We start from the raw sequence: 25,236 nt of genomic DNA, 5'->3' as shown, positions 1-25,236 counted from the left end.
GTGAATGTCGACCAGGGCATAAGTGATATAGTGAATCCATTCACTGTATTCAAGAAAACCCATGTGCATCAGGGACACAATAAACTCTGTGATGTAGTACGGAGCCACACAGACAAAAAAGCCAACAGTTATTCCTAATATCACTCTCGAAGGCTGGTGAAGTCTGTTTATCCTCCGCTGTGTGACAGTTATCCACATGTGAACATGGCATAATGTAATGATAAGAAAAGGAATGAGAAAGAAAAGGCTAATCTCAGTGTAGAGGACAACGAGATATTTAGTCACTGAGTTTGTCTCAATTACACATGCCTGTACTTCCGTATCAGGAATGTCCATGACCCTGCTATTCACACATATGTTGGTGCTTGCAGCAGCACACACAAGCCACATCACAACGTAAACCACAGTTTTACCTGTGCACTGTGCAGGCAGACGTGAAGCATGGACTAGAGTTACATAGCGATGCAATGTCATGGCAGTGAGAATCGACGGAAAGCTGTTCATGGCCCAGAAAAATAGATCCTTGCATGACTCCACAGGCCCACTCCCCAAAGATCCAGCCATGGAGTTGATTACAGGCCATAAAGGGAAGAGGCACGGTCATGCAAAGGTTGGAAGCTGTGAGTTGGAGAAGTAAGCTATCAGATGTGGTCCTCCAAGCTCGTTCCCTCAGAAGGACCCACAGCAGGAAGCTGTTTCCAGCCATGCTGATGCAGAAGATGATGATTGAGGCCACACCAGCATAAAGACTGAATGGTGAATGCTCCAATTCAAGTCCATCCAGCAAGACATTATCCAGGGTCATGTCGTAATAGTTACCGCTTAAGTCCATTCTGTACTTGTTGAGGTCTATATAAGTATCTGGAATAAAAGTCAATGGATAATGCCTTAAACCTCAAGCCAGAATTAAACATTAATGACAGTCACTGACACGGTAAGTATTTTGTTTCAGACATATCAAGTTAGCCTGCACGCAACAGTTTCAGACTTATATTTTGTATTTTGCAACTCCTATTGACAGAATTTCAATCAGTACTTTCAAGTGTCACTACATGGTTTTGAATTCTGAGCAGTTTTCTTTATTTTTTGTCCAAATTCTCAAATTCAAAATATATGAATACATATGTTGTGACATGATTTAGAAATAAAAATTAAAATAAATATGTGACCTTACCTCGAACTTGCACTCAGTGTCACTTCTGTCTTATGTGGTCTACTTGACACAAATTTCACTCCCTTTTGGAGCATAGAAAAGTGCTGCCACAGTTAAATTTAAAATCCAGCCTATTATAAAGCGACACAAGTTTTCATTGAAAGAGAGAAGTGAAAACAGATATTACTGGCTTGAAGTCAATATTATTTTTTACAGTTACAGCAAGCATTCGAAAAGCATTCATTATCGTACATGTCAACATCACTTTTAACACACTTTTATGCAGCTTTTACTTGACTCGCAGAAAAGAAACAAAAAAACAAAAACAAACCTACAGTCAGACCTATGACCAACATTTCATATCAGCGGTCCTCTATTGGATTGCTGTGCAAACGTGACAGCAGAGGTTTGTGCTGTATAAACTGCGTACGTGCTTTGCCTGGTGCTTCTTTCCGAGGGCTTCCCCCACATACTATCAAGATGCAAAAGATGCAACAAGTGTCGTCGCATCTTTTGTGAGAGCATGTACAGCAAAGGGTTCATAAAACAGTGAGAGAAGGCCAATATGCGACAGATTTCATAGGCGACGTGCAACTGCTTCTGTGCCTCACAGGCTTCGGGTTTATAGAGCCTCATGATGAAAAGCAGAAAGCTGTATGGTCCCCAGCAGATGAAGAAGGCTGCAACGATACACAACACCATGACTACTGTCCTGTGTTTTTTTCTGTTTGAAGCCTGCACAACTGTCTTGAGGATACCAGAATAGGAGACGATAATGATGGCAAATGGGAGGAAGAAAAGCAGTGACGCTTGGAGATAATATCCCACATCAACATCAGAACCATCAGAAGAAATCTCACATGTGTATTCACCGAGCCATTCCTCCCTCTGTATAGAGATAGCATCACTCAGGGATGCAACAATGCTGATGACCCAAGCACCTACACAGGCACCTATTAAACACCTCTTCCTGGTCACCTGGTTGCCCGGGCAGTTGTGCAGCACCACTGTCACAAAACGATCCACAGTCATGGCAGTCAGGAGAATGACGTTGCTGTACAAGCTGACAAAGTATGCTGCGGTTATAAATTTGCACGAAAAGTCCCCGAAGATCCAGTGGTGAAGTTGATAGACGCCCCAGAACGGAAGCGTGATGGTGAAGACCAAATCCGAGCAAGCCAGGTTCAGGATGAATATGTTTGTGACATTTTTCAGGCTCTCGTAGGCAACAACGACGCACAAGAGGAGGGAGTTGGCAATCACACTGATGATGAAGATGAAGATGAAGAAGGCACCGTTGATAGTTGAAAAGTCAAAAGATTCACAGATATATTCACCGTGATCTGCGTCATTCCCTCCTTCATCGGTCAGTGTGGAGTTCATTGTAGATTCTCTGTGAAATATGAGCACAAAACTAAAACAGTTGCAGTGAAATTAAACAGATTTCTAAAACCTGTCACTGACGATTTGTGATTTAGAAAAGCTAAGCTGTTTTCAGGATTGTAATCAAGGACAAAATGTGGAGAGCCACGACAAGAAGCACCGAGCTACTTACCACATCATCTGCATGCAAGAGTTGTGCAAACTGCTCAGTGCAGGAAAGTCTGAGACATAAGAGGCCAACAGTTCCTCTTTTTTTTCCTTTCTCGCAGTAATAAAAAGATGATGTGTCATTGATTATAACAAAAACCATTAACTGCCAACGTTTTGTGATGAAAACAAGAATGACTAGACAAAGTTATCTTTCAATAAATATAACTGGTATGTCTTTAGGTTTTAAAGACAAAACAAAAACAGTTTTACACAAAGATCGCTTCAATAATTCAAGCAGAGCATCATAGGCACAGTGTTGTAGGCTGCACTAACTGAAACAAGACAGAAGTGAAATCATCTGAAACTTTTATTTGATTGTAAAATTATTAGATAACCAGTGTTGTGCCTGAACGCGTTCATTGAACGATAGTTCATGAACTCGTTCATATTTTGGGCGAACGTGAACTGAACGTACTGTATTACTGCCTGATGAACGTTACTGTGAACTCGTTCATTCTGGTGTCTGTGAACGGCACGCTCTCTCAGTTATAGGGTGCCAGATTTCTATAGAGCCTTCCAGGCGAAACCCCGGCTAAAACACACCGTAAACAGGCCTTAATATGTAGCGGAATAAACACACACCCAATCTGGCAACACCAGCAACCAGTGTCATAGCCTAGCGCAGCATGCGTCATCAAAACAAAATGCAGCTTGGAAGCCACAGCAGCATGGAGGCGACAAAGTATGATCACTTAAGTCAGTTTTATGACAAGGTGGTCGGTGAGGATGATGGGAGCAATCTTACATTTATGTGCAAACTGTGCCCGCCGGCTTTCAGAAAGAAAATCCGCACGTCAGTAACATCCACAGCAAATCTAAAACGGCATATTGAACTAAAGCACACGGCTAGCCTCTCAAGGTATGTGCAAGCAACTAAAAAAACAAAAGACAGCCAGGACAAATCCTCATCCTCGACCCAAATTCCAGTAACAGCGTACAGTAGTGGGTCCGTTGTCATCTCCCAGCCGCAGCTGGACAACTTGACAGATTCCAGTATTCCTTTTTACTGTACTGAAATGGAATTTGAAATGGAAATTTATTAAAATAAAAAAAACATTTGTCTGTGGTTCTATATGGGCTATGGCAATAATTGAGCAATATATGGAAAAAAAGAACTGAACTAGTTCATTTTTTGGAACTGTGAACTTAGTTCAAAATTTTGAATTATGAACTATAAAATGAACTAGTTCATTTTAAAATTTGTGAACTGAGGTTTGAACTAGTTCACGTAGAAAGTGAACTTTCCCAACACTGGAGATAACACTGATGATAGTATAATGTGAAAATAAACACAAGTGAGAAAAGGTCAAAAACCCTAATGTGAAAATTTGATTATTAAAAAAACTTAATCAAAGTGAATTAACTGATACAATGTACAGTAGTCATTCATTCATTCATTCATTCATCTTCTGTAACCGCTTGTTCTTGTGAGGGGTTGCAGGGGGTGCTGGAGCCTATCCCAGCTGTCATCGGGTGAGAGGCGGGGTACACCCTGGACAGGTCGCCAGTGTATTGCAGGGCTTGTATAATAGTCAATTAAATGCAATTCATACAGCATGCATGCCAAAGTAACAGAACAGTAACATAGTATTGGAAATTAGTTGCACCAGTTTCTGGTTATTAGCATAACAAGCAGGTTTTTCAGGAGGAGTTCCTATTTAAACCCCAGACTTCCCACCAGTCCCCTAGAACTGAAGAAGCTACTCGGATGAGTGGGGAAACGTCTTCTCTAAAACTCTACAAGTCCAGTTGCCTTTTTTGAACCTTTGTTTGGAAGTAACATAGTAATATGTTTGGATGCAATCACACTTAATTACAAGATGAAAAGTGCATGAAATAAAGTCAAGTGCTTCTTATTCTCTGTACATCAAGTACACCCTTCCACTTGTGTGTAGCAGAACTCCTCTCACCATGAATTCTCTGTGAATCTAGTATCTGCATGTTGCAGCAGAAACTGAGCCCTGCTGTTAATGAAGTTAAATAACTGATGTTCAGGAACAGGACCACGCCTCAAACACCCAATTACCCGCACCTGCCTATATAGACGCACCTAACCTCTCCTCGCCCATTTGACTCACTTCTCAAACGAGCGTTCGAGAGCACAGACACGATTTAGGAAATCTAGATTACCTTCGCCATGAACCGCGAGTTGGTCCTCGACGCATCCGACAGTGAATCGTTCGACATCCCATCGATCATCCCTGATTCTCCTTCTTCTGTCTACTTCAATCCGTTCACCTCCAGTAGCCACCTCTCCTGACTACGCTCCGTTATCCAAGATCCTCAAAACCTCGTACATTATCCTCCATCCAGCGACTACGACCTTCATTTTACACCTCCTCCACCGCGTCCAGACAGAGGCCGCGGTACTCTGCGCCGCTCACCTGAGCCACGTCCACCCTGAAACCGCCATAGCCAGCCGGCAACGAGACGCCTTAACGGCCGCCCCTCTATCGGTTCACCTCCAGCCAGCACTCCTCCACACCCGACTACCATCGCAGACTGGACAGTCGCTCGCCTCCAGCACGCCTCGAGAAAGAAGGGCATTCCATTCCACCGCAGCGATAAGGCAAATCTTCGAACTGCTCCGAAACTCCATCTCCTCCACCAGACGAACAACACTTCTCGCTTCTCGGCCTTTTGGCTAAGATCAAGTGTAGTATCTGTTCTTATCAGTTTAATATCTGATACGTCCCCTACCCGGGGACCATTTCCAAGGGGCAGCCGTGGCCTACTGGTTAGCGCTTTGGGCTTGTGACCGGAGGGTTGCCGGTTCGAACCCCCGACCGGTAGAAAGTGGCTGAAGTGCCCTTGAGCAAGGCACCTAACCCCTCACTGCTCCCCGAGCGCCGCATGTAGCATGGTAGCTCACTGCTCCGGGTTAGTGTGTGCTTCACCTCACTGTGTGCTTTGTGTGTGTTCACTAATTCACGGTTGCAGAGACCAAATTCCTTGTATACACAAGTATACTTGGCCGACAGACACTTAATTCTAATTCTTAATTCTAATTCTAACACGCTTCGACTCAGGTCTTCCGGCTCGACCCCGACATGTCATCACGTCTGTGCACGCTGACGTCATCACGCAGGCCGCAGCACCAGGTTGGGTCCTAGTTTCACCAGCCATAACCAGCCAGAGCCAGGTCCTATCAGTTCCACCTTCACTCCACTTGTTGAACGTGTTCTCTTAATTTATCTCATCCCTTACCCATACATCCCACCATCCCAGCATTCTTTCCTCTTCCCTTCCTTCAGCCATTTTGTACATGGTGCCCACAGTTTCAATAAGCTCCCTCATTCTCATCCACTTCAAATACCTTCACCTTGGTAAGTGCTAGCCACATAGACCGTTCTCTTCAATCGAATCGATTTCCCACCTATCCCTCTTATCCTCCCTCCCCATCCCTAACTCAACTTCCCTCCCCCAACAACCCTCCACGTTTCGTTCGCCTCCCATTCCTTCTCCAGCAGCACGTTCCTCTCTTCCAACCATCAGTCTGCCGGTTACCAACTTAACCTTGGCAACCACCGTTCCAGCGACTCGCCCAATTCTAACACATCCGTCTCCCATCTCCACTCCTTTTTCAGAAAAAAATAAAAAAACAATCAAGAGAACTTACACCTACAAAATTCGCTCTAGCCTTTCCTCCTTTTTAGAGGCGTTACATGTTCGTTGTTCCCAGACCTCAGTGCAGAACTCGACGATTATATATCCTTATTCTAGACCTCGTGTTAAGATTCGCAGGCACCGGCTTTCGTCATTACCATGTCCTTTTGCTTCCCAGGCCGCGAGCAGACTACAGCAGTTCAATCTGGGCGCATACTGGAGCTGTACTGTAGTGTGTTGCTTCTCGCCCAGCCATCTCTCGCCCCCTGTGCGGAGCTCCGTCACACCCCGCCACAGAATGCATCGTCGTCGCACCTCTCCCTCCTCCAACGCCAAACATCCAACCCCAATCCGCATTTTCTCACACTTCTCCAGCCACTCCACCTCCTCCCATCAACCCATCCTCTTCTTACCCTTCAAGAGCAAAAACTCCACCTTTCAACCATGGCTCTATTCCCCAGGGTGTAGACAGGAGAGGAAGACCCTTACTTGATCAGGGCGGTTCGGTCATTCCCGGCCCAGTCGTCCTCATAACCCCGACAAACCTGACTTATGACTATACCAGTTCTTCAAAACAACTTTTAAAAATTGACACCCTCAACTCAGCCCCTTAGAACCCATCCAAACTGCTCCTTCATTAATTTGCCTAGCTGACCACGGGGCCTAGTTAGCCAAACCCGATATCACCAGCACCTTTAAAGTCTTGCCTTTACGGCCTGACTTCTGGAGGAGTAGCACAGAAATGGGCCCAACACTTCGCAGTCTGCCTCACCTTCGGGCAGCCCCCACCCCTTTTCAGAAGCCCTCTTTCGGATCCTCATTAACCACAAGCTCCCTTTCGCAGTACATCTGTTGGATGACTTACCATTATATCCTCATTCTCACTCCATCCCTTGGTCTCACCACACTCACGCTAGGGGTGTGCCATCTAAGGCATCTCACGATTCGATTCGCTCACGACTCAGGGTGCTCCAATTCGATTATTCAACGATTATCACGATCATCACGACCATCACGATTTTCGATACATCTTTTTCCCCATTCAGGATTTCTATAGAGTTCTCTGGCATCACTCTGAACTCTGTTTCATCCCTAACATCTTTGCCACCAGTAAGATATAAAATAAAATAAATAAATAAATAAATAATTTCCATTTCCTTTTAGCTCCCAGCTGTTCTAATCAGTAGCTTCCATCGCCTCTCAGCCATCTCGATCACGCCGTCCGTATCACTGCCCAACGCCAACCATTCTTTTCGCACCTCCCGTCACTGGCCTCTGCAGCTCAGCTTCTTCCCTCCTCGATTCCTTCACCCTTTATCCAACCTGCAATCACCCCATCCCTTGGTCTCACCACACTCACGTTAGGGGCATGCCATCCAAGGCACCTCACGATACAATACGATTACGATTCACGGCGCTACAATTCGATTGTTCAATGACCACTGCAATTATTATGATTATCGCGAATTTCGATGCATCCTTTTCCCCATTCAAGATTTCTATAGAGTTCTTTGGCATCACTCTGAATTCTATTTAATTCCAAGCATCTTGTAACCAGAAAAACTTTTCCGTATTTCTTTGCCATTTCCTTCTATCTCCCAGACGTTCTAATCGGCAGCTTCTCTCCCTCCTCAGCCATCTTGATCTCGCCATCCGCATCGTTCCCCAACGTCAGCCTTTCTTTTAGCGCCCCAGTTCACCGGCCTCTGCTGCTCCTTCCCTCCTCGATTCCTTCACCCTCGACGCAGCCTGCAAAATGGAACTTAAAATGTGGCATCACTTCCTGTTTTCCGGAACAGTATTTCTTTCTTTTATGACGACTTCATCTCCCAGCCCAATGACATCCAGCTTTGCACAGATGCAGTGCCCTCTGTCAGATTTGGAGGATACTACAGGAGTCTATGGTTAGCTTCTCAGTGGCCACCAGAAACGTCCTCACTGTCCCATTCCTCTGCCCCACACGAGTTATACCCCATCGTCATCGCGTCCCTTCTTTGGGGGGCTTGCATGGTTAAAGGTTATTCTCATCTAGGGATGCAACGATACCACTTTTTTTGAAACCGATACGATACCGATACTTGGATCTGAGTACTTGCCGATACCGAGTACCGATGCCGATACTTCTACCACAAAAAAAATGCAATGAATTGGAAGACAGGTTTTATTTTCTTCTCTGCTTGTTACAACAAATGATGATGAATTAGATAAAAAAAAAAAAAAAATTAATAAAAATGACTATAAAACTAAAATTTCTGCGATGGTTTGGTTGGTGTGCGAGCCCCGGAACGACTTTGCATGTAGTGTGACTTGATGACGAACAAACTCCTCATCAAGCCACTGCGCCGTTAAACTGAGCAGTGACATCGGGCACACACTGCTTGTCCAAATGTCCGTAGTGAAACTTAAGGCTGAAACCTCATTCACCAGGTTGCGCACGTGTTTTTTTACCTCGTCAAAAAGTTTTGGCACTGTAACGTCTGTGATGTAGGGGTGGCTGGGAATCTCATATCGCGGCTTGAGTGTGCTGAGAAGATGGCGAAATCCTACATTTTCCACAACTGACAGTGGCTGGTCATCCAGAGCAATAAAGTGAGTCAGAGCCTCTGTTATTTTAACTTTCGATTCTACTCTTGAAGTCATGTTTCTCCTAGCTTTCTCAGGTTCCTGCGATGTTCCGAATTTACAGCTTCCTCATCCTCGTATGATCGTTCGAACTCACGCAAAATATGTGAATGCCCGACTAGCCCTCTATGCATGCCCTCTTGATCCATTATTCACCGCCGAATTAGGTGAAGTAGCTACATAATTCCTGTTTCAGCATCATTTTCGCTAGGTTTTGGCCAGATCAGGGATTCCGGATGATCGCTACTCCGGCCACTCATTCCGTATCGGAGCCGCATCCACCGCTTCTTGCCAAGGTATGCCCGATTGAGCTACATCTGTAACAGCCACTTTCTTCTGTCTGTACCCGGCTAGCCTGAGGCAGATGGGTCCCTCCATATGAGCCGGGTTCTGCTCAAGGTTTCTTCCTGTTAAAAGGGGAGTTTTTCCTTGCCACCGTCGCCTTCAGGCTTGCTCTGGGGGTTTCAGGCCGGATTTCATAAAGCGTCCTGAGACGATTTGTATCGTTATTGACGCTATATAAATAAAATTGAATTGACGTCAGAAAAGTCCATCTCCGACTCGCCTCTTTTTGGGGGTCAAGGAGCCGATGCCTCCAGAGATATGCCCCCACCCTGAATCTCTCTCCCTGGGTTCCTACGTCCAGTCGTCCAAGGATCATCATCCGTCGCTACTCAATTCTCTTTTCCTTCCCCTCGACCCCTCGACCCCTCGACCCTTCCGTTCGATCTCCTATCTTTCCCTTCTCTTTAACTTGGTCAAATAAACTTCTTTGAATATCAAGAGGCGTGGTCTTGTTAGTGAAGCTGTGGTTATGTGACTAAAGCGAATCCTTACACAAAGCTAATACGCTAATGGTTACTATACTTTGTTTAGCATCTTGTTCTGCAGCCTGTTCGCCTCATAAGCGGTTGTTTCACACCCTGATGTGTTAAACTAAATGGCGAACAAGTGCAATAGTGTGAGCTGCCGGATTTACAATAGTATTTTATTAATATGAGTTTGAGCGTGTGCTGTTTAAGGGTGAATAAAATGTGCAATCATTTCAGATCTGACATTATTGAAATAAATAAAAAAAAATAAAAAAAATAAATGCTAATCTAAAAAAGGAAAAAAAAAAACACCTTTTAGTCCAACTCAGGAGTGTTCAACCTTTCAAAAGTAGTTAGCCCCAGTGCTAACTTCAGGTAAACAGACTTAATGAGCTATTTCTTGATTCGTTATAACAGTTGTATCTGTTTTGAGTCCAGTTGCCTTTTTTGAACCTTTTTTGAAAATATCGTGACCTGGATGACTGAGAACCTTCACAGACAGAGGCGTCACTAGGTTTTCAGGACAGGGGGGCTTAGCCCCAAGGAGATGCACAGGATGTGAGCAGCGAGCGAGACTGAGAAATTAGTTATTGTTATTAGTAGTTATTTATTAGTATTTATTATCAGTAATTTTGTTTGTTTAATACAGCACAACAATAAACAAAGGTTTGCACGGTAGCAGAATGTTTACAGCATTAACAAGAAAAAAATGGCTACAATTGCAAGTTATTTGGTGGGTGGATCAAAGAATGCCGTCTGTTTTTACCCTTTTGACCCTTCAAGATACACAATGAATTGTATTAATAACTGATCAACATAGAGGCTAATGCCATGACTTTCGCTCAGAACACAATAATTGTTTGCTCCCAAATATTTTGAAGTCGCACATATGTGACTAAAATGGTCGTAATTTCAAGCCCTGAAAAATATTACTTACTTACTTTTTGGGTCAGGCTAATCTGGTTTACACATATATATGTGTGTGTGTGTGTGTGTGTGTGTGTGTGTGTGTGTTTATATAACTTGGCTTTCTCCACTTTCTAATCATTACTCTAAAATAAAAGCTTCCAGTTAAATAAGTCTTACATGGTGCACCTTGACTGAAATGTTTCATATTTCATATTCAAGTTGAGTTCCATAAAATTCCAAGACTGTCTGCATCACAAATGACTCTATTCTGTGAAATCCTTTAGACTCACCTTTCCAGTAGAGATCTCTCCCCTATCACTCGCTGTGCTCCTCTGCCCTGACTCCTACAGGCCAATAAGACTGGTGGAGTGATTATTATTAGTGTAATTATTATTATTATTATACTGATGACAATCATACGTGAATGAGCTCAGCTCCTGTTTCACGGTCTGCATCCATGCATAAAGTGAAAAACACAGCTGATGCTCCAGAAGGAAGTCACCCCAAAGATATGGTAAAGAGAGTCACACTGAACTCTATAAACAACCAGGACCTTCACAGTGCATTTCAGACTAACTAGCTAGCTAAGTAGCAGCGTTCTTTTACAGCTGGAATGTAACTTTTGACCCAAAACAACAAAGGTAAGACGTGCGCAGAGATTGTCTGTAGTGTGTAAGCCAAGTTTTTATTTCTTAAACATGGAGCATTTCATTAATTACATGGGACTTCCTGCTGTTAGCTGGGGGCTGGAGCTAACTAATTGTTACTACCAGCAGTGATGAATACTTACTTTCCTGGGCGTTTTGAACAAGTGGAATGGATTCATAACAACATACCAAAGGGGCTCTCTCTACCGTACACTACGAAGTGAAGGGAAACTGACAGATATATGATCACATTTAAGTCCAAAATGACAGGTTATATGATTATTTATTTAAACTGATATGCTGGCCGCTTTATATTGAATTTGTCGGCATTTTTTTGTTTCTTTAAAAAAAAATAATAAAACAACACCAAACTATTTAGGGGGGCTTCAGCCCCCCTAAAACGGGCCTAACAACGCCACTGTTCACAGACATTCTGCTACATCAAAATCTCCTCAGCGCTTGTTACTGATATGATTGTGAATCGGTTTTGTTGTTGCTGCTGTTGTTGCTGCAGCTGCTTCTGTTGTTGTGGCCCAAGCTCTTCAGAATTTTCTTCAGGTGGTTTTTGAATTTAACCCCCACACATGTAAAACACAAGGTTGAGGCAGCAGTGTGAAAAGGCAAGGAGTCGGCTAAAGGCAAAGGCGTAATCCAGCCTTTTGTGTGCTTCACAATTTTCAGATATGCTGTACCTTTGAACATATTGGGGAAAATAATGCAGTGACTGTAGAAATATTACTACATTGTAAGGCACCCACTCAACAAAGAAAACAATCATAAGAATAAAAATGAGCTTCAAAGTTTTGTGTCATCTTCTTTGGGCAGTGGGACGCATCAACCTGCACATGATCTGAGAATAGCAAAATATGAATACCACTGAACTCAGCAAGAACAGGACATTCTGCTTGTAGATTGCCCACAAGTTCCAGCTTGAATCCTGAAACACGCATTGATTTGATTCTTTGACTTCGGTGCCAATAAAGGCTGGACTGGCAATAACTCACTACCCAAATAACCACGGATGTTACGACAGAGTAGAAGCCTGTGGTGGTCCCAATGTCAGACAAAGGATTCATGACAGCTACATAGCGGTGTGCTGTCATCAAGATGAGGAGGATACCACTGCTGTAGAAGCCAATGTAGAAGATGAAGTTCACTATTTTGCATGTGGACTCCCCTAAAGTCCATCCATACATGTGGTAGTAGGCCCAGAAGGGCAGACCTGTGGTGAAGAGGAGATCCAATAGGGCAAGGTTCAAGATGAAAGTGTTGGTGAGGGATTTGAGATTCTCATACTTGACCAGGATCACAAGGACCAGGACGTTTCCGAACAGACTGAGGACCACCACAATGGAGTGAAGGTCTGTCCAAACTTTATGATGCTCGTTTTGTCACACATTTCATCCTCGTAATCATAATTAAGGGTTGTTTCATAGCTGCTGCTTGTAGAATTTATGTTTTCAGATGAATCCATTTTCCTAAAAGCAAGACGAGGACAGGTAAATAAAAACAGCTCTGCTGGATGTAAATCAAACAGATGAAATTACAGTCTTAATTAATTGAACAGGCATTGACAAAACTTCATTGGATTTAATCCACTGATGGAATAACCTGGTCATTCAGTATATCCAGGTAGTCAGCTGACCTCATTCTTTGGGTACATAATGTTACTGAACCTAGACCTGAGCAACTGCAGCAACCCCAGATCATAGCGCTGCCCCCACAGGCTTGTACAGTAGGCACTAGGCATGATGGGTGCATCATTTCATCTGCCTCTTTTCTTACCTTGATGCGATGGTTCCCCACTATCCATCCAGTTTTTAATAATGCGCTGGACAGTTCTTAACCCAATTTTAATAGTTTCTACAATCTCTGTGTGATGGTTCTGGTTTTGTTTCACCTGTGTTCACGTTTTGAGTTTCGTTCATGTCTCATGTTTTCCTGTTTCCTGTTTTATTTTGTTAAGTTTTTGATTTCCTGTGGCATTACTCCCTGTGTTTCCCTGTGTTGATTAGATCATCGATTTCACTTTGTGTTTCTTGATTTGCTTCACCTGTGTCTCGTCACCCCTATCTTCCTCGTGTGTGCATATATAGCCCTGCCTTCCCCTTGTCGCGTCATTCCACATTTTTTGCTCCTCTCTGTTTCTCCAGTGTTTCTCCAGTGTTTCTGTTTCCAGTCTCTTGTTAGCTTTTTGTCTTTTGAAAGTTTTGATTTGTTTGTTGGAGTTCAGCAGCGCCTTTTGTTTCTTTTTTATTTAATTAAACACCAGTTTTGCCTACTCCTGCCTCGCCGCCTTTTGTCCTGCACTTGGGTCCTACCACCCCCCCGGATAAAACCGCAACAGAATGACGCGACCACAAATGGACCCAGAGGACTATACTCCTTTTGATGAAGAGGATAAAAGGCGAGTACTGACTTACTGACGTACTTAATCGGAGTAATTAGGCAATCTTTCGGACTATAAATTGTCAAAAAATTGTAAAAAATGCCCAAAGTTAAGTGGGAATCTAATATGCATGTCCACAGATGCCTGATCAAATACATTTTAATTACACTGTGAAAGGAAAAACAAAAACAAACAATTTTATAAACTCTTCATATCTTCAAAGGTTTACAAGGAACACTAAAAACTAATGTGTCTATTATTACAATAAATATGCATTTTTTTTTTTTTTATTACCACAGATTATCCTCAGTGCCACTGTGCCGAACGAACAGATCCAGCTTCCCATGTGTAGTTCAGGTTAAATTTCCCAGAATGCAAAAAATACATCATGATACCGTGATTTAGGAGGTTTGGATGAATGATTAGCGGTAAAATGCTGTATTTTAGGAGAACAGTATAGTCCTGGTAAAAGAACAGTAAATCACCAAAATTTCACTTTTTTTTTTTTTGTTTGTATTAACAGTAGAGTGATGTATTCAAAAATAACAGGTTAATACTGTTGGAGTTCTGCTGTACATTAACAGGAATTTCTAACAGTGTACACAGCTCCAGTGATGTTTTTTCAGCACCATTATTTATGTTTTTGGTGGCTGCTCTCTCCTGCAATTCTGATGTCAAGGAGGCTGATTGGCTGAATACTGCCCTGCAAAGCCCCTGTCACAGGAGAGAGAGCTAAGCTCTTTGCAGGCCTTCCACCCATTCCTTCGGCACTGTTAATGTGTTTTTGTTTTTTTAATATCCAAATTGTTCTATTATGCTTAATTAAGAAATACCAGTAAAATATATGGCCTATATACAACATGTGCATCTCATAAAAGCATAAAATGAAGACCATGGACTCATCACTGTCTGTTCAGGTCCGGTCCCTCCCCAACCTGCAGGACATTTATACTAAACACTGCAGGTTAAGCTCCAAGAAGATCCTGGAACAGCCCAGTCACCTCGGACACTCTCTCCTTTCCTTACTGCCGTCAGGCTGGCGTTTCCGCTGTTCGAGGACAAAGACTGAGAGGCTGAAGAAGAGTTTCTATCCTCATGCCATACGTCTGCTCAACTCTGAGCCTTGACCAGACTTGGAGCCATCAGGGCCTCGCTGCTCAACCATGCTCAAGTACACTGACAGGTGCTCTGGAGGAGCATGTTGCATCTAATAAAGTTTAAAGATCTGGACCACAGAAAAAAGGGGGCACCGCTATTTTAATTACTGAAATAATACGGCAGGCCCTAATTTTAAAGAAACAACTTCGGTTAGACATGCTAGCTGGTTTTGTCATTTGTTTATTCATTTATTTAATCAGTAATGTGCCGTATGTATTATTAGATGATAGCTTGTTCTGTGCCACACAGACACAAATGGATGGGGTCTATGTGATGTGCAGGAAAAAAATGTGTGTCTGATTCACAGTTACAGTGTGTGCATGCAGGAAGGTTTCCTCGTTAAAGGAGCAATTTGTAAAAAAAAAAAAAAGTGTAAAAATAAGTTTCTCTAAAAGGGGTCGCTGTTGTTCCTCAGTAACAGCCCTGAGGCATGTCTGTGAAGATTTTCAGTCAACAAGGTCATGGTATATCCAAAAAAATAAATAAAACAAGCTGAAACCAGGGCACCACCAGTCTTTTAGAACTGAAGAAGCTGCTTGGATGAGACGGTGAAACATCTTCAAGAGACTCTGCAAGTCCAGTTATCCTCGTTTCAGCTTGTTTTTTGGATAGCCCCGAGATAGCCCTGTTTACAATTTCAATTGCACATACACATATTTGCACTGCTTATTTTATATTTTGTGGTATACGTACCTATTTTAAATTCTGCTTTTACATTTTTTTTTTTTTGTTTTTGTTCCCAACATTTTATACCTAGATATAAATTCTCAAGTTAATTTACGGTAGAGTAAGTGTGAGTCCTTACCTCGTAAGCTCCTGGTTCTCTTTTCCCAAATATAAAGCTTCAAATGTAAATGGAAGTTGCTCTTCTTTACCTCTTGCCAATAAAGTATAATACAAGGACATCCCCAAAAGATATGAAAATGGTTGGCCTTATTTTCCCCACGAAGTCTCCAACATCTTGTATCTCGAGATTTCTGTTGTGCAGGAATGTGTAAATCATGGATCTATCACTCTGGGTGTTTGGTTCTTCTTGCCCGACTCACCTGCAAGGCTAGGTTCTTGAGCTTCTCCAGACCGCTCTGCGTAGGTTTCACCACCTTCACTTGAAACCCTCTCCTCACCATGTCCCTAGTCGCCTCTTCAGCTGTGTTGTAAACGCAGATCTCTCCCACATAGAACACCGTAGTTTCGCTGGAAATGGTGTTTGGAAGTGTATTTTCTTCTCTCACGAAAAGCAAAGAAGAATTTTAATTATACAGGGAAGCGTGTTTCTATACTGTGCACATGACGATAAACTCTTTGAACCTGGAATTTTGAATAACTGGAGCAGATTGCATCATGATGTGCAATGCTATGGTGTACACATGTCTGTGTTTGAAAAAGAGAGTATTTACACCAGTGTAGGTCAGAATAGAAATCATCCAACAACCAACCTATGTAATGATCTCCTGGATAAGCTCTGTCGCATCTACTTGCTGAGGAAACCAGACATACGAGCCTCAGTGTTGCCCGAAGCCGGTGGCCAGCTGAGGGGATGTTGTGGCAGAGAGGGCATTGCAAGGTTAAAATCAGCTGGCCTGACCTTCCATCCATCCAGATCGTCATCCAAGATTTCGCTGTCATTATCCAGGGTCATGTCGCAATAGTCACCACTTAAGTCCATTCTGTACTTGTTGAGGTCTATATAAGTATCTGGAATAAAGGTCAATGCATAATGCCTAAAGCCAAAATGAAACATTAATGACAGTCACTGACACGGTAAGTATTTTGTTTCAGACATATCAAGTTAGCCTGCACGCAACAGTTTCAGACTTATATTTTGTATTTTGCAACTCCTATTGACAGAATTTCAATCAATACTTTCAAGTGTCACTACATGGTTTTGAATTTTGAGCAGTTTTCTTCATTTTTTGTCCAAATTCTCAAATTCAAAATATATGTATACATATGTTGTGACATGATTTAGAAATAAAAATTAAAATAAATGTGACCTGACCTCGATCTTGCGCTCAGTGTCACTTCTGTCTTATGTGGTCTACGTAATACAAATTTCACTCCGTTTTGGAACATAGAAACGTGCTGCCACAGCTAAATTTAAAATCCAGCCTACTATAACGCGACACAAGTTGTGATTGAAAGAGAGAAGTGAAAACAGATATTACTGGCTTGAAGTAATATTATTTATTACAGTTACAGCAAGCATTCAAAAACATTCATTATCGTACATGTCAACATCACTTTTAACACACTTTTGTGCAGCTTTTACTTGACTCGCAGAAAAGAAACAAAAAAACAAAAACAAACCTACAGTCAGACCTATGACCAACATTTCATATCAGCAGTCCTCTATTGGATTGCTATGCAAATGTGACAGCGGAGTTTTGTGCTGTATAAACTGCATACGTGCTGTGCCTGGTGCTTGTTTCCGAGGGCTTCCCCCACATACTCTCAAGGTGCAAAAGATGCAACAAGTGTCTTCGCATCTTTTGTGAGATCATGTACAGCAAAGGGTTCATAAAACAGTGAGAGAAGGCCAATATGCGACAGATTTCATAGGCGACGTGTAACTGCTCCTGTGCCTCACAGGCTTCAGGTTTATAGAGCGTCATGATGAAAAGCAAAAAGCTGTACGGTCCCCAGCAGATGAAGAAGGCTGCAACGATACACAACACCACGACTACTGTCCTGTGCTTTTTTCTGTTTGAAGCCTGCACAACTGTCTTGAGGATACCAGAATAGGAGACGATAATGATGGCAAATGGGAGGAAGAAAAGCAGTGACGCTTGGAGATAATATCCCGCATCAACATCAGAACCATCAGAAGAAATCTCACATGTGTATTCACCGAACAATTCCTCCGTCTGTATAGAGATAGCATCACTCAGGGATGCAACAATGCTGATGAACCAAGCACCTACACAGGCACCTATTAAACACCTCTTCCTGGTCACCTGGTTGCCAGGGCAGTTGTGCAGCACCACTGTCACAAAACGATCCACAGTCATGGCAGTCAGGAGAATGACGCTGCTGTACAAGCCGACAAAGTATGCCGCGGTCATGAATTTGCACAAAAAATCCCCGAAGACCCAGTGGTGAAGTTGATAGACGCCCCAGAACGGAAGCGTGATGGTGAAGACCAAATCAGAGCAAGCCAGGTTCAGGACGAATATGTTTGTGACATTTTTCAGGCTCTCGTAGGCAACAACGATGCACAAGAGGAGGGAGTTGCCAATCACACTGATGATGAAGATGAAGATGAAGAAGGCACCGCTGATAGTTGAAAAGTCAAAAGATTCACAGATATATTCACCGTGATCTGTGTCATTCCCGCCTTCATCGGTCGGTGTAGAGTTCATTGTAGATTATCTGTGAAATATGAGCACAAAACTAAAACAGTCGCAGTGAAATTAAACAGATTTCTAAAACCTGTCACTGATGATTTGTGATTTAGAAAAGCTAAGCTGTTTTCAGGATTGTAATCGAGAGCCACGACAAGAAGCACCGAGCTACTTACCACATCATCTGCATGCAAGACTTGTGCAAACTGCTCAGTGCAGGAAAGTCTGAGGCATAAGAGGACTAATAGTTCCTCTTTTTTTTTTCTTTTTTTTTGCAGAAATTAAAAGATGATGTGTCATTGACTGTAACAAAAACCATCAACTTCCAACTTTTTGTGATGAAAACAAGAATGACTAGACAAAGTTATCTTACAGTAAATATAACTGGTATGTCTTTAGGTTTTAATGACAAAACAAAAACAGTTTAACACACAGAACGCTTCAATAATTCAAGCACAGCATCATAGGCACAGTGTTGTAGGCTGCACTAATTAAAACAAAGAAGTGAAATCATCTGAAACTTTTATTTGATTGTAAAGCATGAGATAACACTGATGATAGTATAATGTGAAAATGAACACAAGTGACAAAAGGTCAAAAATCCCAATGTAAAAATTTGATTATTAAAAAAAATGTAATCAAAGTGAATTAACTGATACAATGTACAGTAGTCATTCATTCATTCATTCATTCATTCATTCATCTTCTGTAACCGCTTGTTCCTGTGAAGGGTCGCAGGGGGTGATGGAGGCTATACCAACTGTCATCGGATGACAGGCGGGGTACACCCTGGAAAGGTCGCCAGTCTATTGCAGGGCTTGTACAGTAGTCAGTTAAATGCAATTAATACAGCATGCATGCCAAAGTGACAGAACAGTAACATAGTAGTCTGTTTGGATTTAATCACACTTAATTACAAGATGGAAAGTGCATGAAATAAAGCCAAGTGCTTCTTATTCTCTGTACATCAAGTACACCCTTCCACTTGTGCGTAGCAGAACTTCTCCCACCATGAATTCTCTGTGAATCTAATATCTGCATGTTGCAACAGAAACTGAGCTCTGCTGTTAGCTGTGGTTATATGACTAAAGCGAATCCTTACACAAAGCTAATGGTTAACATACTTTGTTTAGTGGTTACTCATAAGCGGTTGTTTCACATCCTGATGTGTTAAACTAAATGGCGAACAAGCACAATAGTGTAAGCTGCCTGATTTACAATAGTATTTTATTAATATGAGTTTGAGCGTGTGCTGTTTAAGGGTGAATAAAATGTGCAATCATTTCAGATCTGACATTATTGAAATAAAGACAAAAAAAATCCAAAAAAAAAAAATAAATGCTAATCTAAAAAAGAAAGAAAAAAAAAACACCTTTTAGTCCAACTCAGGAGTGTTCAGCCTTTCAAAAGTAGTTAGCCCCAGTGCTAACTTCAGGTAAACAGACTTAATGAGCTATTTCTTGATTCGTTGTAACAGTTGTATCTGTATCTCTGTTCACCAAATGGAAACTATCACAAGTTTCGAGTCCAGTTGCCTTTTCTGAACCTTTTTTGCATATACTGTGACCTGGATGACTGAGAACCTTCACAGACATTCTGCTACATCGAAAACTCCTCACCGCTTGTTACTGATATGATCGTGAATCGGTTTGGTCGGCTATTGTTGCTGCTGTTGCTGCTGCTTCTGTTGTTGCGGCCCAAGCTCTTCAACATTTTCTTCAGGTGGTTTTTGAATTTAATGCCCACGAACACGTAAAACACAGGGTTGAGGCAGCAGTGTGAAAAGGCAAGGAGTCGGCTAAAGGCAAAGGCGTAATCCAGCCTTTTGTGTGCTTCACAATTTTCAGATATGCTGTACCTTTGAACATATTGGGGAAAATAATACAATGACTGTAGAAATATTACTACATTGTAAGGCACCCACTCAACAAAGAAAACAATCATAAGAATAAAAATGAGCTTCAAAGTTTTGTGTCGTCTTCTTTGGGCAGTGGGACGCATCAACCTGCACATGATCTGAGAATAGCAAAATATGAACACCACTGAACTTAGCAAGAAGAGGACATTCTGCTTGTAGATTGCCCACAAGTTCCAGTTTGAATCCTGAAAGACGCATTGATTTGATTCTTTGACTTCGGTGCCAAAAAAGGCTGGACTGGCAATAATGATACTCACTACCCAAATAACCACGGATGTTACGACAGAGTAGAAGCCTGTGGTGGTCACAATGTCAGACAAAGGATTCATGACAGCTACATAGCGGTGTGCTGTCATCAAGATGAGGAGGATACCACTGCTGTAGAAGCCAATGTAGAAGATGGAGTTCACTACTTTGCATGCGGACTCCCCTAAAGTCCATCCATACATGTGGTAGTAGGCCCAGAAGGGCAGACCTGTGGTGAAGAGGAGATCCGATAGGGCAAGGTTCAAGATGAAAGTGTTGGTGAGGGATTTGAGATTCTCATACTTGACCAGGATCACAAGGACCAGGATGTTTCCGAACAGACTGAGGACCACCACAATGGAGAAAAACACTGGAGTGAAGATCTGCCCAAACTTTATGATGCTCGTTTTGTTACACATTTCATCCTCGTAATCATAATCAAGGGTTGTTTCACAGCTGCTGCTTGTAGAAATTATGTTTTCAGAGAAATATTCAGATGAATCCATTTTCCTAAAAGCAAGAAGAGGACAGATAAATAAAAACAGTTCTGCTAGATGTAAATCAAACAGATGAAATTAGTCGTAATTAATTGAACAGATGTAAATGTAAAATGTAAATGTACTTTATTTATATAGCACCTTACAATGACCCACAGGTGAACCAAGGTGCTTTATGAAAGATTAAACAACGATTTAAAACAACACATCGGAAAACAAGTAACATTAGTACTACTACTAGTATTAGTAAAACAAAGCTAAAAAAAAACAACAACAACAACTAAAAACAATAAATCAGAGGATAAAAAGTAAAATAAAAATAGAATAAAAATAAATAAAATAAATATAAAAGTGTCACCACACTACCGAAAAAAATATGCGTTTTAAGTCTTGATTTGAAAAGGCCCAGGTCAATAATGATACGCATGTCAATGGGGTCTAGGTGCAGCAACTTGAAAGGCTTGGTCAACCCAGTGTTTAAGTTTTGACCTGGGCACTTCCAACATGAGTTGATTTGACGACCTCAAAGCTCTACCGCACTCACAAACGATCAGCATCTTAGACAAATAAGATGGGTGAGGCCGTTAAGAGCTTTAAAAACAAACATTAAAAGTTTAAAATCAATTCTAAAATGGACCGGGAGCCAATGGAGGGAATAAAGGATAGGAGTGATGTGCTCTCTTCTTTTAGTTTTAGTTAAAAGACAGGCAGCTGCATTTTGCACAAGCTGAAGCAGCCAACAGAGGACTGGGAGACACCAGTATACAGGCCATTGTAGTAGTCCAGTCTGGAACCTATTAGGGCGTGAATAGCCTTTTCGAGGTCATGACGGATGACAGATGTTTACAAAACTTCATTGGATTTAATATACATGAATCTAAATGTATTATACTTTTGATATGTGACTACATTTTGATTGCATGGGATATCATAAAATGCATCATGGCGGTTTGGTTAATCTAAACTACAAAAAGTATGTTTGCACACTTCTAGTAGCCTAATATTCAACCATGAACATAGCCTTGAAAATCTAGGGCAATGGATGTGCACTTTAATTTCTCATGCCAAAAGGTTGTTATTAAAAACATAAAAACTGGTTTCTTTTCATCGCTAGATTCTGACTGACAGCAGAAACATCCCACCATTTCAGTCTATAAAAATGAGCACAGAAAATACTACCAAAATAGTACTAAATTCAAACCTGCGGGAGTCTCTCTATCTGAAATTACAACATTACCATAACTTATAAAAATTATGGTTACATTTCATTATGTTTCAAAGAGAAATATGGCCATCCTCTATTTATTACACGAGTCAGTTGTGATGTCTGAAATTCTGATATATCAACTGGACAAACATTTGCGTTCCCGGTGGGACTGCAAATGTTGACTTCACAGTTAAATAACCAAAGCATTCATGTAGGACAGTAGTGCACAACATGAAAACGATATTAAAGGCTTTGAAACTTTTAGTGATGTTGCAAATTCATCTGCAGAAATTTACACAAAAAAAAAGTCACCCACTCTAACATTTCACTGGATCGCTTTTAGCTTTGATTACAGCACACATTCTCTGTGGCATTGTTTCCATAAGCTTCTGCAACGTCACCAGATTTATTTCCGTCCAGTGTTGCATTAATTTTTCACCAAGATCTTGTATTGATGATGGGAGAGTCTGACCACTGCACAAAGCCTTCTCCAGCACGTCCCAAAGATTCTCAGTGGGGTTAAGGTCTGGACTCTGTGGTGGCCAATCCATATGTGAAAATGATGTCTCATGCTCCCTGAAACACTCTTTCACAATTTGAGTCCGATGAATCCTGGCAATATGCCTGTGCCATCAGGAGCAGAAGAACAAATCCATTGATGGAATAACCTGGTCATTCAGTATATTCAGTTAGTCAGCTGACCTCATTCTTTGGGCGCATAATGTTGGTGAACCTAGACCTGAGCAACTGCAGCCACCCCAGATCATAGCACTGCCCCCACAGCCTTGTAGACAGTAGACACTAGGCATGATGGGTGCATCACTTCATCTGCCTTTCTTCTTACCCTGATGCGATGGTCCCCATTGTCCTTCCAGGATTTTAATAATGCGTTGGACAGTTCTTAACCCAGTTTTAGTAGTTTCTACAATCTCCTTAGATGTTTTCTCTGCTTGATGCATGCCAATGATTTGACCCTTCTTTTCCAAGACCACAGGATGTGTCTTCAGACATGGTTGTTTAAGAAATGAGAAGCTACTCATTGCATCAGTTGGGGTTCAATAACTTGTTGCCAGCTGAAAGATAATCACCCATGCAGTAATTATCCAATAGGAGGCTCGTACCCATTTGCTTAGTGAAATCCAGGAGGCGACTTTTTTTTGGCCAGGCAGTGTACAATTACCATTGACCCTGTCTTTATCTAATAACTGAAAAATATGGAAATGTACTCTACCTGCAGAAGCGTTGTGCACCAACAAATGTCTTCAAAAAAGTGTCTCGGTGAACCAGGATTTGAACTTAAGTACCTGCCACAAGTGGAACAGAAACCCCTGCGCACCTATGACGGTATTAGGGGGTACAAGGGGGTTTCAGTTCTGATAAAATATGTTCCCTGTTCTAACTGTTCATGCTTCTGTCTGCGTGCATACACTTTGGGTTATATATTATACGATATGTTATACCAGAATTGCAAAAACAAATTGACACAATCTTTTGTTTTTTTTTTGGTCAGAGATGAAGTATTTTTATTAGTGATTAATCGCAGCATTAATGGGAGTAATTAGTCAATCTTTCAGATTATAAATTGTCACAAAATTGTGAAAAATGCCCACAGTTAAGTGGGAGTCTAATATGCATGTCCACAGATGCCCGATCAAATATATTTTAATTACACTGTGAAAGAAAAACAAGAAACAATTTTATAAACTTTTCATATTTTCAAAGGTTTACAAGGAACACTAAAAACTAATGTGTCTATTATTACAATAATATGCATTTTTTTTATTACCACAAATTATCCTCAATGCCACTTTCTTTGACCTATATTTTCTATATTATATATATATATTCACCAACACTGCGTTAATGGCAGCGTTAAGGAAACAAATACTCAGGACAGACAAACAACAGCATACTGAAAAAAAATGTTTCTGTTTTATCTGTTTTATTTTTTTGTTTTTTTTTTTCATCTTGGACATCTTCAATAATGAATCAAGAGTCATAGGATGTTTCAAGTCTTTGATCATCAGACGCCGTCATCTGGCAAGTCAGCCAGGAGGGATCAGCCCGCATCTAGTGTCAGAGTAAATGTGGACCACACCTCTTGATACACAGCTCCAGTGATGTTTTTTTAGCACCATTAGTTATGTTTTTGGTGGCTGCTCTCTCCTGCAATCCTCTGACGTCAAGGAGGCTGATTGGCTGAGTACTGGCCTGCAAAGCCCCTGTCACAGGGCCCCTGTGAGCTAAGCTCTCTGCAGGCCTTCCACCCGTTCCTTTCGCACTGTTAATGTCTTTTTGTTTGTTTGTTTGCTTTGAATATGCCTAATTAATAAAATCCAGTAAAATATACGACAATAAAATGAAGACCATGGACTCATCAATCAATCAGTCTTTATTTATAAAGCACTATTAAAAACAACAAGGTTGGCCAAAGTGCTGTACACAGACATGAGAATATAAAAACACAAAGAAAAATTAAAAACAAGATTTAAATAATAAAACTAATCAAACCATGTAAACAATAAGATCCAACATCTCATGCTGAGTTAAAAGCCAAAGAGAAAAAATGTGTTTTCAGAGAGGTTTTAAAATGAGGAAGACAGTCGGCCTGTCTAATGTGCAAAGGCAAATTGTTCCACAGTTTGGGGCCAGCAACTGCAAAGGCGTGGTCACATGTCATCTTCCTCTTTGACTTTGAGACAACCAACATGGACTGATCTGCCGACCTAAGAGAGCGTGAGGGAGCGTACCGCTGGAGCAATTCTGACGGATACTGAGGAGCAATGCCATGAATACATTTAAATACAAATAAAATAATTTTAAAATCAATTCGGAAACATACAGGGAGCCAATTAATTTCCACTAAAATTGGGGTAATGTGATCGTGCTTTTTGGTACCAGTTAAAAGTCGAGCAGCAGCGTTTTGAATCAGCTGTAGTCGAGACAGTGACATCTGGCTGAGCCAAACATAAAGTGCATTGCAGTAGTCTAAATGAGTTGTGATAAAAGCATCACCTGAACACCACCGTGAAGAAGGCCAGACAAGCGTCTCCACCTCCTCAGACACCTCAGAGACTTTAAGCTCCCTCTCAAGGTGCTCAGGATCTTTTACACCTGCACCATAGAGAGCATCACCAC

General features: G+C 41.6%; 3 protein-coding genes and 1 pseudogene across 4 annotated transcripts; all 4 read right to left on the bottom strand.

Annotated features, from left to right (window-relative positions):
• Positions 1-1,347: 1,347 nt before the first annotated feature.
• On the bottom strand, positions 1,348-3,435 carry LOC311489952 (chemokine XC receptor 1-like). The gene has a single exon (XM_084547267.1). It carries the CDS (start codon positions 2,534-2,536, stop codon positions 1,511-1,513), a length of 1,026 nt encoding a protein of 341 aa, XP_084403393.1. The 5' UTR covers positions 2,537-3,435; the 3' UTR covers positions 1,348-1,510.
• Positions 3,436-11,804: 8,369 nt separating this feature from the next.
• LOC311489907 (chemokine XC receptor 1-like) lies at positions 11,805-13,411 on the bottom strand (annotated as a pseudogene). Its single transcript has one exon. The product of its transcript is annotated as a chemokine XC receptor 1-like (transcript).
• Positions 13,412-15,899: 2,488 nt separating this feature from the next.
• On the bottom strand, positions 15,900-18,398 carry LOC311489906 (chemokine XC receptor 1-like; the record flags this gene model as incomplete). The annotated part of the gene is made up of 3 exons (XM_084547218.1): positions 17,339-18,398; positions 16,387-16,584; positions 15,900-16,111 (listed from the first exon to the last, which is right to left on the bottom strand). The coding sequence occupies exons 1-3, from the start codon at positions 18,246-18,248 to the stop codon at positions 15,900-15,902; spliced, it is 1,320 nt and encodes a 439-aa protein (XP_084403344.1). The 5' UTR covers positions 18,249-18,398.
• Positions 18,399-18,769: 371 nt separating this feature from the next.
• On the bottom strand, positions 18,770-23,653 carry LOC311489606 (chemokine XC receptor 1-like). Its single transcript, XM_084546752.1, has 2 exons — positions 23,330-23,653; positions 18,770-20,904 (listed from the first exon to the last, which is right to left on the bottom strand). Exon 2 carries the CDS (start codon positions 20,898-20,900, stop codon positions 19,830-19,832), a length of 1,071 nt encoding a protein of 356 aa, XP_084402878.1. The 5' UTR covers positions 20,901-20,904; positions 23,330-23,653; the 3' UTR covers positions 18,770-19,829.
• Positions 23,654-25,236: the final 1,583 nt, after the last annotated feature.

This window comes from Chelon labrosus (assembly GCF_963514085.1).
Source record: "Chelon labrosus genome assembly, chromosome: 6".
NCBI lineage: Eukaryota > Metazoa > Chordata > Actinopteri > Mugiliformes > Mugilidae > Chelon > Chelon labrosus.
The sequence above is the reverse complement of the archived record's forward strand: the minus strand, read 5'-3'. Positions and strand labels throughout refer to the sequence as shown.

What these genes read in the sequence shown, in the direction of transcription:
- LOC311489952 (XM_084547267.1), bottom strand. Translation starts at nt 2,536, where the DNA reads ATGAACTCCACACTGACCGATGAAGGAGGGAATGACGCAGATCACGGT.
- LOC311489606 (XM_084546752.1), bottom strand. Translation starts at nt 20,900, where the DNA reads ATGGATTCATCTGAATATTTCTCTGAAAACATAATTTCTACAAGCAGC.